General features: G+C 40.7%; 1 protein-coding gene across 1 annotated transcript; it reads left to right on the top strand.

Annotated features, from left to right (window-relative positions):
* Positions 1 to 16477: 16477 nt before the first annotated feature.
* Positions 16478 to 17454, top strand: LOC102413514 (olfactory receptor 18-like). The gene has a single exon (XM_045161886.1). The coding sequence runs from the start codon at positions 16627 to 16629 to the stop codon at positions 17452 to 17454; it is 828 nt and encodes a 275-aa protein (XP_045017821.1). The 5' UTR covers positions 16478 to 16626.
* Positions 17455 to 18676: the final 1222 nt, after the last annotated feature.

Below are 18676 nucleotides of genomic sequence, written 5' to 3'. Positions count from 1 at the left end.
ATACTGTATTTTTGAGAATCCAACCTCTACTCTAGATTTTTAATCTTTGCTTTTGGGTATTTGCTATCAATTTTGTACCTCTAAGAACCCAATCCTCAGTACCCATTTTTACTTGGGAGTGAGATCACTGGCCTGATTGCTCTCTCCCACTTTTGACTCTCCTTTTTCTCCACCAAGTCGCCTCTATCTCCTCCCTCCCCCTTCTCTTCTCTACCCAACTCTGTGAATCTCTTTGTGTGTTCCAGACTGTGGAGAATACTTCAGTTCAGTTCAGTTGCTCAGTCGTGTCCGACTCTTTGCAACCCCATGAATCACAGCACGTCAGGCTTCCCTGTCCATCACCATCTCCCAGAGTTCACTCAAACTCACGTCCATCGAGTCAGTGATGCCATCCAGCCATCTCATCCTCTGTCGTCCCCTTTTCCTCCTGCCCCCAATCCCTCTCAGCATCAGAGTCTTTTCCAATGAGTCAACTTTTTGCATGAGGTGGCCAAAGTACTGGAGCTTCAGCTTCAGCATCATTCCTTCCAAAGAAATCCCAGGGCTGATCTCCTTCAGAATGGACTGGTTGGATCTCCTTGCAGTCCAAGGGACTCTCAAGAGTCTTCTCCAACACCACAGTTCAAAAGCATCAATTCTTTAGTGCTCAGCTTTCTTCACAGACCAACTCTCATATCCATACATGACCACTGGAAAAACCATACTGATTACTGGCTGGATCTGTCTCTCTTCTTTTGATTCCCCTCTTTATCCTCCTGGCCACCTCTGTCTCCTTCCTCCCTCTTCTCTTCTCTGTATAACTCCGGAAACATCTCTAAGGGATCCAGACGGTGGAGAGCACATAGGGAAGTGATTACTGGCTAGCTTGCTCTCTCCCCTTTTGATTCCCCCTCTTCTCCTCCTGGTCACCTATATCTCCCTCCTCCCTCTTCTCTTCTCCATGTAACTCTGTGAACCTCTCTGGGTGTCCCTCACGGTAGAGAAGCTTTTCATCTTTAACCTAGATGTTTTATCATTGGTGCTGTATAGATGGAGAAGTCTTGAGGCTACTGTAAGAATAAGACTGAAAACCAGAGGCAGGAGACTTAAGTCCAAATCCTGAGAACACCAGGGAACTCCTGACTCCAGGGAACATTAATTGACAGGATCTCATCAAACGCCTCCATATCTACACTGAAACCAAGCACCTCTCAAGGGCCAACAAGTTCAGAGCAAGACATACCATGCAAATTCTCCAGCAACACAGGAACACAGCCCTGAGCTTCAATATACAGGCTTCCCAAAGTCACTCCAAACCCACTGACATCTCATAACTCATTACTGGACACTTCATTGCTCTCCAGAGAGAAGAAATCCAACTCCACCCACCAGAACACCGACAAAAGCTTCCCTAACCAGGAAACCTTGACAAGCCACCCATCCAACCCCACCCACAGCGAGGAAACTCCACAATGAAAAGAACTCCACAAAATACCACAATACGGAAAGGCCACCCCAAACACAGCAATATAAACAAGATGAGGTGGCAGAGAAATACCCAGCAGGTAAAGGAACAGGATATGAGCCCACCAAACCAAACAAAAGAGGAAGAGATAGGGAATCTACCTGATAAAGAATTCCAAATATTAGTGAAAATGATCCAAAATCTTGAAAACAAAATGGAGTAACAGATAAATAGCCTGGAGACAAGGATTGAAAGATGCAAGAAAAGTTTAACAAGGACCTGGAAGAAATAAAAAAGAGTCAATATATAATGAATAATGCAATAAATGAGATAAAAAAATACTCTGGAGTGAACCAACAGTAGAATAACAGAGGCAGAAGACAGGATAAGTGAGGTAGAAGATAGAATGAAAGAAATAAATGAAACAGAGAGGAAAAAAAGAAAAACGCATTAAAAGAAATGAGACAATCTCAGAGACCTCTGGGACAATGTTTAACAGGTTTAACATGCCCCAACATTTGAATCTGGAAGTTCACAGTTCATGTATTGCTGAAGCCTGGCTTGAAGAATTTTGAGCATTACTTTACTAGTGTGTGAGATGAGTGCAATTGTGTGGTAGTTTGAACATTCTTTGGCATTGCCTTTCTTTGGAGTTGGAATGAAAACTGACCTTTTCCTGTCCTGTGGCCACTGCTGAGTTTTCCAAATTTGCTGGCATATTGAGTGCAGAACTCTTACAGCATCATCTTTCAGGATTTGAAATAGCTCAACTGGAATTCCATCACCTCCACTAGCTTTGTTCATAGTGATGCTTTCTTTTTTTTTTTTTTCTTTTTTTTTTTAATTTTATTTTATTTTTAAACTTCACATAACTGTATTAGTTTTGCCAAATATCAAAATGAATCCGCCACAGGTATACATGTGCTCCCCATCCTGAACCCTCCTCCCTCCCCATTCCATCCCTCTGGGTCGTCCCCACTCGACTTCACATTCCAGGATGTCTGGCTCTAGGTGAGTGATCACACCATCGTGAGTATCTTGGTCGTGAATATCTTTTTTGTACAGTTCTTCTGTGTATTCTTGCCACCTCTTCTTAATATCTTCTGCTTCTGTTAGGTCCATACCATTTCTGTCCTTTATCGAATCCATCTTTGCATGAAATGTGCCCTCGGTATCTCTAATTTTCTTGAAGAGATCTCTAGTCTTTCCCATTCTGTTGTTTTCCTCTATTTCTTTGCATTGATTGCTAAGAAAGGCTTTCTTATCTCTCCTTGTTATTGTTTGGAACTCTGCATTCAGATGCTTATATCTTTCCTTTCCTTTATAGAAGAAAGTGAAGAGGAACTAAAACGCCTCTTGATGAAAGTGAAAGTGGAGAGTGAAAAAGTTAGCTTAAAGCTCAACATCAGAAAACGAAGATCATGGTATCTGGTCCCATCACTTCATGGCACATAGATGGGGAAACAGTGGAAACAATGTCAGACTTTATTTGGGGGGCTCCAAAATCACTGCAGATAGTGACTGCAGCCATGAAATTAAAAGATGCTTACTCCTTGGAAGAAAAGCTATGACCAACCTAGATAGTATATTAAAAAGCAGAGACATTACTTTGCCAACAAAGGTCTGTCTAGTCAAGGCTATGGTTTTTCCAGTGGTCATGTATGGATGTGAGAGGTGGACTGTGAAGAAAGCTGACCACCAAAGAATTGATGCTTTTGAACTGTGGTGTTGGAGAAGACTCTTGAGAGTCCCTTGGACTGCAAGGAGATCCAACCAGTCCATTCTGAAGGAGATCAACCCTGGGATTTCTTTGGAGGGAATGATGCTAAAGCTGAAGCTCCAGTACTTTGGCCACCTCGTGCAAAGAGCTGACTCATTGGAAAAGACTCTGATGCTGGGAGGGATTGGGGGCAGGAGGAGAAGGGGATGACAGAGGATGAGATGGCTGGATGGCATCACTGACTCGATGGACATAAGTCTGAGTGAACTCTGGGAGTTGGTGATGGACAGGGAGGCCTGGTGTGCTGCGATTCATGGGGTTGCAAAGAGTCAGACACGACTGAGTGACTGAACTGAACTGAACTGAACATTTGAATCATAGGAGTCCCAGAAGAAGACAAAAAGAAAGACCATGAGAAAATACTTGAGGAGATAATAGCTGAAAACTTCCCTAAAATGGGGAAGGAAATAATCACCCAAATCCAAGAAACTCAGAGACCCCAAACAGGATCAACCCAAGGCAAAACACCACAAGACACATATTAATCAAATTAACAAAGATCAAACACAAAGAACAAATATTAAAAGTAGCAAGGTAAAAACAACAAATAACACACAAGGGGAGTCTCATAAAGACAACAGTTGATCTTTCAATAGAAACTCTTCAGGCCAGGGGGGAATGGCAAGACATACTTAAAGTGATAAAAGAAAATAACCTACAGCTCAGATTACTGCACCCAGCCAGGATCTCATTCAAATATGAAGGAGAAATCAAAAGCTTAACAGACAAGCAAAAGCTGAGAGAATTCAGCACCACCAAACCAGCTCTCCAACAAATCTAAAGATCTTCTCTAGACAGGAAACACAGAGAGGGTGTATAAACTCGAACCCAAAACAATAAAGTAAATGCCAATGGGATTATACTTATCAATAATTACCTTAAACATAAATGGATTGAATGCCCCAACCAAACTACAAAGACTGGCTAAATGGATACCAAAAAAAAAAAAAAAAGACCCCTATATATGCTGTCTACAAGAGACCCACCTCAAAACAAGGGATACATACAGACTGAAAGTGAAGGGCTGGAAAAAGATATTGCATGCAAATAGAGGCCATAGAAAGCAAGAGTAGCAATACTCATATCAGATAAAATAAACTTTAAGGCAAAGGCTGTGAAAAGAGACAAAGAAGGACACGACATAATGATCAAAGGATCAATCAAAGAAAAAGATATAACAATTATAAATATATATGCACCCAACATAGGAGCACAGCAATATATAAGACAAATGCTAACAAATATGAAAGGAGAAATTAACAATAACACAATAATAGTGGGAGACTTTAATACCCCACTCACACCTATGGATAGATCAACTAAACAGAAAATTAACAAGGAAACACAAACTTTAAATGATACAATAGACCAGTTAGACCTATTTGATATCTATAAGACGTTTCACCCAAAACAATGAATTTCACCTTTTTCTCAAGTGCACAACGGAACCTTCCCCAGGATAGATCACATACTGGGCCATAAATCTAGCCTTGGTAAATTGAAAAAATTTGAAATCATTCCAAGCATCTTTTCTGATCACAATGCAGTAATATTAGATGTCAACTACATGGGGAAAAAAACTATTAAAAATACAAACATACGGAGGCTAAACAATACGCTTCTGAATAACCAACAAATCACAGAAGAAATCAAAAAAGAAATCAAAATATGAATAGAAACGAATGAAAATAAAAACACAACAACCCAAAACCTATGGGACCCAGTTAAAGCAGTGCTAAGGTGAAGGTTCATAGCAGTACACACTTACCTCAAGAAACAAGAGAAAAATCAAATAAATAACCTAACTCTAAACCTAAAGCAACTAGGAAAAGAGGAAATGAAGAACACCACGGTTAGTAGAGGAAAGAAATCTTAAAAATTAGGGCAGAAATAAATGCAAAAGAAACAAAAGAGACCATAGCAAAAATCAACAAAGCCAAAAGCTTGTTCTTTGAAAGGATAAATAAAATTGACAACCCATTAGCCAGACTCATCAAGAAACAAAGGGAGAAGAATCAAATCAATAAAATTAGAAATGCAAATGGAGAGGTCGCAACAGACAACACAGAAATACAAAGGATCATAAGAGACTACTATCAGCAATTATACGCCAATAAAATGGACAACTTGGAAGAAACGGACAAATTCTTAGAAAAGTACAACTTTCCAAAACTGAACCAGGAAGAAATAGAAAATCTTAACAGACCCATCACAAACACAGAAATTGAAACTGTAATCAGAAATCTTCCAGCAAACAAAGGCCCAGGTCCAGACGGCTTCACAACTGAATTCTACCAAAAATTTAGAGAAGAGCTAACACCTATCCTACTCAAACTCTTCCAGAAAATTGCAGAGGTATGTAAACTTCCAAACTCATTCTATGAGGCCACCATCACCCTAATACCAAAATCTGACAAAGATGCCACAAAAAAAGAAAACTACAGGCCAATATCACTGATGAACATAGATGCAAAAATCCTTAACAAAATTCTAGCAACCAGAATCCAACAACACATTAAAAAGATCATACATCATGACCAAGTGGGCTTTATCCCAGGGATGTAAGGATTCTTCAATATCCACAAATCAATGTAATACACCACATTAACAAACTGAAAGATAAAAGCCATATGATTATCTCAATAGATGCAGAGAAAGCCTTTGACAAAATTCAACATCCATTTTTGATTAAAAAAAAAAAACCCTCCAGAAAGCAGGAATTTAAGGAACATACCTCAACATAATAAAAAGCTATATATGACAAACCCACAGCAAACATTATCCTCAAAGGTAAAAAATTGAAAGCCTTTCCCCTAAAGTCAGGAACAAGACAAGGGTGCCCACTCTCACCACTACTATTCAACATAGTTTTGGAAGTTTTGGCCACAGCAATCAGAACAGAAAAAGAAATAAAAGGAATCCAAGTTGAAAAAGAAGAAGTAAAACTCTCACTGTTTGCAGATGACATGATCCTCTACATAGAAAACCCTAAAGACTCCACCAGAAAATTACTAGAGCTAATAAATGAATATAGTGAAGTTGCAGGATATAAAATCAACACACAGATCCTATATAATAATAATCCTATACACTAATAATGAGAAAATAGAAAGAGAAATTAAGGGAAGAATTCCATTCGCCACTGCAACAAAAAGAATAAAATACTTGGAAATATATCTACCTAAAGAAACAAAAGACCTATATATAGAAAACTATAAAACACTGGTGAAAGAAATCAAAGAGGACACTAACAGATGGAGAAATATACCATGTTCGTGGATCAGAAGAATCAATATAGTGAAAATGAGTATACTACCCAAAGCAATCTATAAATTCAATGCAATCCCTATCAAGCTACCAACTGGATTTTTCACAAAGCTAGAACAAATAATTTCACAATTTGTATGGAAATACAAAAAATCTCGAATAGCCAAAGCAATCTTGAGAAACAAGAATGGAACTGGAGGAATCATCCTGCCTGACTTCAGGCTCTACAACAAAGCCACAGTCATCAAGACAGTATGGTACTGACACAAAGACAGACAAATAGATCAATGGAACAAAATAGAAAGCCCAGAGATAAATCCACGCACATATGGACACCTTATCTTTGACAAAGGAGGCAAGAATATACAATGGAGAAAAGACAATCTCTTTCACAAGTGGTGCTGGGAAAACTGGGCAACCACTTGTAAAAGAATAAAACTAGAACACTTTTTAACACCATACACAAAAATAAACTCAAAATGGATTAAAGATATAAATGTAAGACCAGAAACTATAAAACTGCTAGAGGAGAACATAGGCAAAACACTCTCTGACATACATCACAGCAGGACCCTCTATGACCCACCCAGAATATTGGAAATAAAAGCAAAAATAAACAAATGGGACCTCATTAAAATTAAAAGCTTCTGCAAATGAAGGAAACTATAAGCAAGGTGAAAGACAGCCTTCAGAATGGGAGAAAATAATAGCAAATGAGGCAACTGACAAAGAATTAATCTCAAAAATATACAAGCAACTCCTACAGCTCAATTCCAGAAAAATAAATGACCCAATCAAAAAATGGGCCAAAGAACTAAACAGACATTTCTCCAAAGAAGACATACAGATGACTAAAAAAAACATGAAAATATGCTCAACATCTTTTCATTATCAGAAAAATGCACGCCAAAACCACAATGAGGTACCATTTCACACCAGTCAGAATGGCTGCGATCCAAAAGTCTACAAGAAATAAATGCTGGAGAGGGTGTGGAGAAAAGGGAACCCTCTTACACTGTTGGTGGGAATGCAAACTAGTACAGCCACTATGGAGAACAGTGTGGAGATTTCTTTAAAAACTGGAAATAGAACTGCCTTATGACCCATCAATCCCACTGCTGGGCATACACACCGAGGAAACTAGAATTGAAAGAGACACACGTACCCCAATGTTCATCACAGCACTGTTTATAATATCCAGGACATGGAAGCAACCTAGATGTCCATCAGCAGATGAATGGATAAGAAAGCTGTGGTACATATACACAATGGAGTATTACTCAGCCATTAAAAATATATATATATTTGAATCAGTTCTAATGTGCTGGATGAAACTGGAGCTTACTTACAGAGTGAAGTAAGCCAGGGAAAAAAAAAAAAAACACCAATACAGTATACTAACGCATATATATGGTATTTAGAAAGATAGTAATGATAAACCTATATGCAAGACGGCAAAAGAGACACGGATCTATAGAACAGCCTTTTGGACTCTGTGGGAGAGGGCAAGGGAGGGATATTTGGGAGAATGGCATTGAAACATGTATATTATCATATAAGAAACGAATTGCCAGTCTAGGTTCTATGCATGAGACAGGGTGCTCGGGGCTGGTGCACTGGGATGACCCAGAGGGATGGGATGGGAAGGGAGGTGGGAGGAGGGTTCAGGATGGGGAACACATATACACCCATGGCATATTCATGTCAATGTATGGCAAAACCACTACAATATTGTAAAGTAATTAGCCTCCAATTGAAATAAATTAATTAATTAAATAAAATAAAAAATCAGCAGCTATCTAATATGCCAATGTATGCAATTAGAGTAAAAACTAGAGCTGATGACATATTCAAATAAGCAAATAATAAAAACATGTAAATCTCATCCTATAAAATGCCAACCAAAGCAAAGGCTAAGAAAAGGAAAATAAGCTATCCTTGGTGGTGGTTTAGTTGCTAAGTCGTGTCTGACTCTTGTAACCCCATGGACTGTAGCCTGTCAGGCTCCTCTGTCCATGAGATTCTCCAGGCAAGAATACTGGAGTGGGTTGCCATTTTCTTGTCCAGGAGATCTTCCCTACCCAGGAGTCAAACCTGGGTCTCCTACATTTCAGGCAGATTCTTTACTGACTGAGATACAAGGGAAGCCCCAAATTATCCTTAGAGACAAATAATAACTAAGAAAATGAAAAATATCAAATACTTGTTGTAGGCCTAAAGCTGCATAGATTTCACATGAAATACAATTGATATACAGATATCAAAATTTCACAGTAAGTGGTTAAATTGAAAAAAAAAAAAAAGAAGTCTGAATTTTATGTTAAAATCCTCCAAGTTGGAAGGAAGAAGTAGAAGTGGAGGACTTCCACCTGAGGAGAGAGGGTCCCAGACCCTCCTAAGGATATTCACTTTTCTCTTTTTTTTTTTTTTTTTTTTTTCATTTTCCATTAATATTAACAAGTCTCCAGAGATTGGGACAACATGGACCAATTGGCTAATTATGCCCTTTGTGCATTAAGTCGTAGGTCATACCATTTTAAATAATTAGCTGGTGCCATCTATACATTAGTTTGCCAGTTTTAAGTGTGTGGTTCTATACATGTCCCTCCTCCATTTGGGAGCACCTGCGTTGGAAGTTCCCCACCTGAATCTGTCTTCCTGCCCACCCTGAAAAGGGACCCTGAGACTTCATCACACACCAGGCAGGAGAGGGGCTGAGTCTGTGCTCCTTGGTCGTGCTCCAGCAGAGATGCAGCCCAGCCCAGTAAGTGTTGAAGGGGAGACTGTGATTGAAGGAGGGACCACTGGGAGCAATATTTCCTGTTTAGGAGGAACAAACATGACAATAGAATGGAAAGATGAGAGGGCACTGATATACAAGATTTGGGATCACAGCCCTATGAAGTTAAAGTTCTTGGTACTGGTTAGCTTGTGAGAGCTCTCATTCAGATGGCTACGTCCACCATCATTGGTTCTGGTTCTGGCTGGCATCTCTCCAATTGCAGCAGCACATGGGTCTCTGTAAAATTCCCATGGGCACTTCTAATGATCCTGAAAGCAGTGGTGAGTGTGATAAGGAGGATGACATTAGCCATAATATCATGTACTGTTCCTGAGGTCATCCCTAGTGCCAGGCACTGAGGTCTGTGTTTTATGTATGTTGTTTGATTTCATTTGCATTCAGTTCAGTTCTGTCACTCAGTCATGTCCAACTCTTTGCACCCCCATGGACTGTAGCACACCAGGCTTCCCTGTCCATAACGAACTCCTGGAGCTGGCTCAGACTAATGTCCATCGAGTCAGTGATGCCATCCAACCAGCTCATCCTCTGTCATCCCCGTCTTCTCCCACCTTCAGTCTTTCCCAGCATCAGAGTCTTTTCAAATGAGTCCGTTCTTCACATCAGGTGGCCAAAGTATTGGAGTTTCCGCTTCAGCATCAGTCCTTCCAATGAATATTCAGGACTGATTTCCTTTTAGGATGGACTGGTTGGATCTCCTTGGAGTCCAAGGGACTCTCAAGAGTCTTCTCCAACAGCACAGTTCAAAAGCATCAATTCTTCGGCGCTCAGCTTCCGTCACAGTCCACCTCTCACATCAATACATGACCACTGGAAAAACCATAGCCTTGACTAGACAGACCTTTGTTGGCGAAATAATGTCTCTGCTTTTCAATATGCTGTCTAGGTTGGTCATAAGTTTCTTTCCAAGGAGTAAGCGTCTTTTAATTTCATGGCTGCAATCACCATCTGCAGTGATTTTGGAGCCCCCCAAAATAAAGTCAGCCACTGTTTCCACTCTTTCCCCATCTATTTGCCATGAAGTGATGGGACTGGATGCCATGATCTTCGTTTTCTGAATGTTGAGCTTTAAGCCAACTTTTTCACTCTCCTCTTTCACTTTCATCAAGAGGCTCTTTGGTTCCTCTTCACTTTCTGCCATAAGGGTGGTGTCATCTGCATATCTGAGGTTAGTGATATTTCTCCCAGCAATCTTGATTCCAGCTTGTGCTTCCTCCAGCCCAGCATTTCTCATGATGTACTCTGCATATAACTTAAATAAGCAGAGTGACAATATATAGCCTTGACGTACTCCTTTTCCTATTTGGAACCAGTCTGTTGTTCCATGTCCAGTTCTAACTGTTGCTTCCTAACCAGCATACAGGTTTCTCAAGAGGCAGATCAGGTGGTCTGGTATTCCCATCTCTTTCAGAATTTTCCATAGTTTACTGTGATTCACACAGTCAAAGGCTTTGGCATAGTCAACAAAGCAGAAGTATATGTTTTTCTGGAACTCTCTTGCCTTTTCAATGATCCAGCGGATGTTGGCAATTTGATCTCTGGTTCCTCTGCTTTTTCTAAAACCAGCTTGACTATCTGGAAGTTCCTGGTATACATATTGTTTAAGCCTGGCTTGGATTATTTTGAGCATTACTTTACTAGCATGTGACATGAGTGCAATTGTGCAGTAGTTTGAGCATTCTCTGGCATTGCCTTTCTTAGGGATTGGAATGAAAACTGACCTTTTCCAGTCTTGTAGCCCCTGCTGAGTTTTCCAAATTTGCTGGCATATTGAATGCAGCACTTTCACAGCATCATCTTTTAGGATTTGAAATAGCTCAACTGATATTCCATCACCTCCACTAGCTTTGTTCATAGTTATGCTTCCTACAGCCCACTTGACTTCACATTCCAGGATATCGGGCTCTAGGTGAGTGACCATACCATCGTGATTATCTGGGTCATGAAGATCTTTTTTGTATAGTTCTTGTGTGTATTCTTGCCATGTCTTCTTAATATCTTCTGCTTCTGTTAGGTCCATACCATTTCTGTTCCTTATTGTGCCCATCTTTGCATGAAAAATTCCCTTGGCATCTCTAATTTTCTTGAAGAGATCTCTAGTCTTTCCCATTCTATTTCTTTGCATTGATCACTGAGGAAGACTTTCTTATCTCTCCTTGCTATTCTTTGGAACTCTGCATTCAAATGGGTGTATCTTTCTTTTTCTCCTTTACTTTTCACTTCTCTTCTTTTCACAGGTATTTGTAAGGCCTCCTCAGACAGCCATTTTGCTTTTTTGCATTTCTTTTTCTTGGGGATGGTCTTGATCTCTGTCTCTTGTACAATGTCACGTGCCAGGAGCCACCACGGGAGATCCCACCCATGACAAAGGTCATGCGGAAGAGACCTGACAGGAAAAAGCAGATCAGGCCTCAAGGGACCCCCTGAATCTGCTCAAGCATCCACCCCAAAACCAAAATCTGTCTGTCTTACTATTTTGTGCCTTTCACCAACTCTTCTGACATTAGCACACATGATTGTTCACAACTCCCCAACCTTGAAAGGCACGGGAAGCCAAAATATTCTAAAAGTCCTAATGAGCATAGAGTCCTTTAAGGGATGAAAAATTATTAGAATAGATAGTACTGGTAAAGGGCTTCATTATGGGCCAATGCTTGCTGCCAAGTTCCCATATCCCTTATCCATTGTGCACCTGGGAGTGCATTAGTTAACATAGTTGGAATGTAAGAAAAACAAGTAGCAGCCTTGGAATTAACCACATCAGACCTTTGAGCTAATTGGTTCTTTCTTTGTTGTGGCCCACTGCACCTTTGCTCCATGAAAATGTAACTCTGTTTAGCACTTTCTCAGGCTGGGAGAAATAAAGAAGAAACACTTTAAGGGAAAACAAGTTTTCTGGCTGATCAGCCTTTGTAAAAAAAAAAGGGGGGGGGGTCATAAAATGTCCACAGGCCTCCAAGGCCAGAAGATATTGTACACAACATTGTTTATGGGAAAGGTATGTAGAAAAAATCCTGGTTTCGATAAAGACAAAACAGATGTAATGTTTGGGCTGACTCTGTATGACTTTGCATCTTTCATTTCCCTCTATGTACAAGTCAAGGTATAAAAGTTCCTTTTGAAAATAAAGTTATGGGCCTCGCACACCAAAGCTTGGTCTCCCCATGTCATTCTTTTTTTTCCCTTTCCCCTCCTTTTCTCTCTGTTCTTCTTTCAGGATGACTCCTTGGAACACAGGAGCTTTATTGGCTTTCTGTGTTAATCAAGGAAGATCAAGCCTCTGATCTCTCCACTTTGCTATCCTTATCGCCTAAGCCATCCTTAGGGTACCCCTGGATCCTGCTGGGGCTGGACCCCGGCAGTCATGAACCTCTGTTCATAGTTCATCAGGCACTCTATCAGATCTAGTCCCTTAAATCTATTTCTCACTTCTGCTGTATAATCATAAAGGGATTTGACTTAGGTCATACCTGAATGGTCTAATGGTTTTCCCTACTTTCTTCCATTTTAGTCTGAATTTGGCAATAAGGAGTTCATGGTCTGAGCCACAGTCAGCTCCTGCTCTTCTTTTTGCTGACTGTATAGAGCTTCTCCATCTTTGGCTGCAAAGAATATAATCAATCTGATTTTGGCGTTGACAGTCTGCTGATGTCCTTGTGTAGCGTCTTCTCCTGTGTTGTTGGAAGAGGGTGTTTGTTATGACCAGTGTGTTCTCTTGGCAAAACCCTGTTAGCCTTTGCCCTGCTTCATTCTGTACTCCAAGGCCAATTTTGCCTGTTACTTCAGGTGTTTCTTGACTTCCTACTTTAGCATTCCAGTCCCCTATAATGAAAAGGACATCTTTTTTGGGTGTTAGTTCTAAAAGGTCTTCTAGGTCTTCATGGAACAACAGATTGGTTCCAAATAGGAAAAGAAGTACATCAATGCTATATATTGTCACCCTGCTCTTGTAACTTATATGCAGAATACATCATGAGAAATGGTGGGCTGGATGAAGCACAAGCTGGAATCAAGATTGCCAGGAGAAATATCACTAACCTCAGATATGCAGATGACACCACCCTTATGGCAGAAAGTGAATAAGAACTAAAGAGCCTCTTGATGAAAGTGAAAGAGGAGAGTGAAAAAGTTGGCTTAAAGCTCAACATTCAGAAAATAAAGATCATGGCCTCTGGTCCCATCACTTCATAGTAAATAGATGGGGAAACAGTGGAAACGGTGGCTGACTTTATTTCAGGGGGCTCCAAAATCACTGTAGATGGTGATTGCAGCCATGAAATTAAAAGACGCTTACTCCTTGGAAGGAAAGTTATGACCAACCTAGACAGCATATTAAAAGCAGAGACATTATTTCGCCAACAAAGGTCCTTCTAGTCAAGGCTATGGTTTTTTCAGTAGTCATGTATGGATGGGAGAGTTGGACCATAAAGAAGGCTGAGCGCCGAAGAACTGATGTTTTTGAACTGTGTTGTTGGAGAAGACTCTTGAGAGTCCCTTGGACTGCAAGGAGATCCAACCAGTCCATCCTAAAGGAGATCAGTCCTGAGTGTTCATTGGAAGGATTGATGTTGAATCTGAAACTGCAATACTTTGGCCACCTGATGTGAAGACCTGACTCATTTGAAAAGACCCTGATGCTGGGAAAGAATGAGGGCAGGAGAAGAAGGGGACAACAGAGGATGAGATGGTTGGATGGCATCACCAACTCAATGGACATGAGTTTGGGTAAACTCCAGGAGTTGGTGGTGGACAGGGAGGCCTGGGGTGGAGGACGCATGGTGTGTGCATGGGGTCACAAAGGGTCGGACACAACTGAGCAATTGAACTGAACTGAACTGAGGTCTTCATAGAACTATTCAACTTCTGTTTCTTCAGCATTACTGGTCAGGGCATAGACTTGGATTACCATGATATTGAATGGTTTGCCTTGGAAATGAACAGAGATCATCTGTCATTTTTGAGAATGCATCCAAGTACTGCATTTCAGACTCTTTTGTAGACTATGATGGCTACTCCATTTCTTCTAAGGGATTCTTGCCCACAGTCGTAGATATAATGGTCATCTGAGTTAAATTCACCCATTCAAGTCCATATTTATTTCACTGATTCTTAGAATGTTGACGTTCACTCTTGCCATCTCCTGTTTGACCACCTCCAATTTGCCTCGATTCGTGGACCTGACATTCCAGGTTCCTGTACAATATTGCTCTTACAGCATCGGACCTTGCTTCCATCACCAGTCACATTCACAACTGGGTGTTGTTTTCACTTTGGTTCCATCTCTTCATTCTTTCAGAGTTATTTCTCCACTGATCTCCAGCAGCATATTGGGCACCTACCGATCTGGGGAGTTCATCTTTCAGTGTCCTACCTTTTTTCCTTTTCATACTGCTCATGGGGTTCTCAAGGCAAGAATACTGAAGTGGTTTGCCATTCCCTTCTCCAGCGGACCACATTCTGTCAGAACTCTCCACCATGACCCGTCCGTCTTGGGTGGCCCTACATGGCATGGCTCACAGTTTCATTGAGTTAGACAAGGCTATGGTCCATGTGATTAGATTGGTTAGTTTTCTTTGATTGTGGTTTTCAGTCTGTCTGCCCTCTGATGGAGAAGGATAAGAGGCTTATGGAAGCTTCCTGATGGGAGAGACTGACTGAGAGGAAAACTGAGTCTTGTTCTGATGGGCGGGGCTCTGCTTAATAAATCCTTAATCCAATTTTTTGTTGATGGGTGGAGCTGTGTTCCCCCCCTGCTATTTAGCTGGGGCCAAACTATGGTAGAGGTAATGAAGATAATGATGACTTCCTTCAAAAAATCCCATGCAGGTAGTGCTACACTCAGTGCCCCCAACCCTGAAGCAGGCCACCACTGACCCACACCTCTGCTGGAGACTCCTGGACACACACAGGCAAGTCTGGGTCAGTCTCTTTTTGGGTCACTGCTCCTTTCTCCTGGGTCCTGGTGCACAAGGTTCTGTTGTGCCCTCTGAGGATCTATTTCCCAGTCCTGTTTAAGTTCTGGCAGCTCTATGGTGAGGTTAATGGCAACCTCCTCCAAGAGGTTTTATGCCATACCCAAGTCTGCTGCATCCAGAGCCCTGTCCCTGTGGCAGTCCACTGCTGACCCATACCTCCACAGAGATGCTCAAACACAGTTCTGTCTCAGTCTCTGTGGGGGTCTCTGGGTCCTGGTGTGCACAAGGTTTGTTTGAGCCCTCTTAGCATCTCTGGCGGGAATGGGGTTTGATTCCAAATGCAAATTCGCCCCTCCTACCATCTTGCTGGGACTTCTCCTTTGCCCTTGGACGTGGAGTATCTCCTCACAGCCATTCCAGAGCCTACCACATTACTGGGGTTTCTCTGACCTTGGATGTGGAGTATCTCCTCTCAGGGGCTCGCTGCTCCAGCACACCACTCCAGCACCATATGCAATTAATTAAACAATATTCATTGAAATTTGAAGTCCACCAAAGATATGAAGTATATACTAAATGACTTCTAAAAGACAACTTTGATATTTGAGTAATCCCCATTTCATGAAGAGGGAAGACAGAAAATCAAAGATGATAAAACTCTGAATATCAAATAAACTGTGTTCTGATTATGAAAATTCATTTTTAATTTAGAATCCAGATGACATAGTTCTGCATTTCATAGATATTTGTAAATATTCTAAATTAAGGAAATATCTAGAATTGTATTTGAAGAAAATAAGATTTATATAAATGACATAATTTCTTTATATTTTAATAATTATATATTTTCTTAGAAGGAGAAGGGAATCTCTCGTTCTGTTATTTCTTTAAAAGTAGGCTGTATTTAACTGAGATCATGGATGTACTGTCTCTAATGTTCTTGTTTTCTTTCACTTGTCATGAAGCTTTATAATCTAACAGTGTATAGACAAAAATGAATAACATAGAAGCCAATGAGGAAACGATTCTAAGACAGAATTTCTCATACTGAGAAATATTGCTGAAGGTGCTGTCACCCAGTTGTGTCCAACTCTTTGTGGCCCCATAAACTGTAACCCGCCAGGCTCCCTCATCCGTGGAATTCTCCAGGCAAGAACACTGGAGTGGGTTGCTCTTTCCTTTTCCAATTGCTGAAGGTCCTCGGATGTATACTCTTAGAAATGAATTGCTTGAATCCAAAATATGATGCAGGACTGCATGACGATTTACATATTTCCTATTTTTCCAGCCTTTTTTTCTTTTTCCAAAGGTGTCTGAGCTACACAGAACTGGAAATCTAACCAGTGTCTCAGAATTCTTCCTCCTGGGCCTCTCAGATGATCCAGAACTGCAGCCTTTGCTCTGGGTCCTGTTCCTGGCCATGTACCTGGTCACCATGCTGGGGAACCTGCTCATCATCTTGGCTGTAACCTCTGACTCCCACCTCCACAACCCCATGTATTTCTTCCTCTCCAACCTCTCCTTGGCTGACATCGGTTTTGCCTCCACCACGGTCCCCAAGATGATTGTGAACATCCTAACTCACAGCAGAGTCATCTCCTATGCAGGCTGCCTGACACAGATGTCTATTTTTATCCTTTTTGGATGTATGGATTGTCTGCTTCTTACTGTGATGGCCTATGACAGGTTTGTGGCCATCTGTCACCCACTACACTACACGGTCATCATGAACCCTCGCCTCTGCTGCTTCTTAGTTTTGGTGTCTTTTTTTCTTAGCCTTTCGGACTCCCAGGTGCACAATCTGATTGTGCTACAACTTACCTACTTTAAGAATGTTGACATTTCTAATTTCTTCTGTGAGCCTTCTCAGCTCCTCAAGCTTGCTTGTTCTGATACTTTCACCAATAACATAGTCACGTATTTTGATGGTGCCATTTTTGCTTTTCTACCTTTCTCAGGAATCTTTTTCTCTTACTACAAAATTCTTTCCTCCATTCTGAGAGTCCCATCAAGTAGGAGGTATAAAGCCTTCTCCACCTGTGCTTCTCATCTGGCAGTTGTTTGCTTATTTTATGGAACTGGCTTTGGTGTGTACCTCAGCTCAACCATCTCACAACCTCCCAGGCAGGGTGCAGTGGCCTCAGTGATGTACACTGTGGTCACCCCCATGCTGAACCCCTTCATCTACAGTCTGAGGAACAGACACATCAAAAGGACCATGTGGAGGTTTTCCAGAAAAATGTTCTAATCTCATTGCCTGTGTCACCCATTTGGAGTGTAGGTTGGAAAATGTAGCAACATTAACATCTGAAAATTCTACCTCTCTCATAATATCATTCTTGTAGCTCTTAGGGCCTGTCTCTCCTTGTTTTACACCTGAATATTACTTCTTTTGGTATGTTTTTAATGGGGCTGGGAGAGTATCCTGGGATTCTGTAGACATTAGAACTACTGCGTGACTGAATCTTATTATACCTAACGAGGAGTATCTAGCTTATCATGGTGATCCACATTCTAGAAAGATGAAAAAACTCCCTTTTTACAGATTTAAATATATATTTTTCCCAAAGCTGTTGTTTGTTTTCCAGTTGATTACTATGTTTTAATTTTTTGCATGCAGTCTATGTATGAAGATGCATGTCACTGCTTCTCAGCCTTGGCTTTTATCAAAATCATCTGGAAGGCTTAAAAATACTATTTCCCAACATTGTAAATCAACTATACTACAATAAAATAAATTTTAAAATATACTGACAACTGAGTCTCATTGCCAAAGATTCTGATTCAATTAGATTTGCATGTGTCCTGAGCTGAGGATATTTTTTTTTAATTTTCCTTATTTTTATTTATTTATTTTTGGCCACATGGTGTAAAATATGATGTCTTAATTCCTGCACTAGGGATTGAACTCATGCCCACTGCATTGGATAGCAGCCAAAAATAAATAAATAAATCTTAAACACACATACACACACAATATCACTTCACACTTGTCAGAATAGCTATTGTCTAAAGACAAGAGATATTTATTATCCACATAACACACACAGTGAAACAGCACAAATGAACTCAAATAACTGGCCAGTGTTGTATTTTTAGTATGTAGTGGAACTATGTCTTAATCCAGAACCCATGGTTTTTATCATTACACTATACTGCCTCCAGAGATCAGAGAATTCTGAAGTACCAGTTAGGAAAAGCAAGCTATGTGTGGTTGGTTAGGGAACTGCTAGGGTCAACTGGGGCTGAGACAGCATTGTGGGGTGACCTTCACTTGGCATCTACTAGGCAAGCAAAAGAAAGCTTTTCAACCATCCACAGAAATATTGAATGTGTTACAATATTACTTCTGTTTTATGTTTTGGTGAGGTATATGGGATCTTAGCTCCCCAACCAGGGATCAAACTCTCATCCCCTGCATTGGAAGGTGAGGTGTTAACCACTGGACTAGCAGAGAAGTCCCTCATTAG

The sequence above is a fragment of the Bubalus bubalis genome, chromosome 9 (assembly GCF_019923935.1).
Source record: "Bubalus bubalis isolate 160015118507 breed Murrah chromosome 9, NDDB_SH_1, whole genome shotgun sequence".
Lineage (NCBI taxonomy): Eukaryota > Metazoa > Chordata > Mammalia > Artiodactyla > Bovidae > Bubalus > Bubalus bubalis.
Note: the sequence above shows the minus strand (reverse complement) of the source record. Positions and strands in the feature narration are given on the sequence as shown.

Excerpts from the sequence above, each read along its gene's own strand:
- LOC102413514 (XM_045161886.1), top strand. The coding sequence starts at position 16,627 with ATGTACCTGGTCACCATGCTGGGGAACCTGCTCATCATCTTGGCTGTA.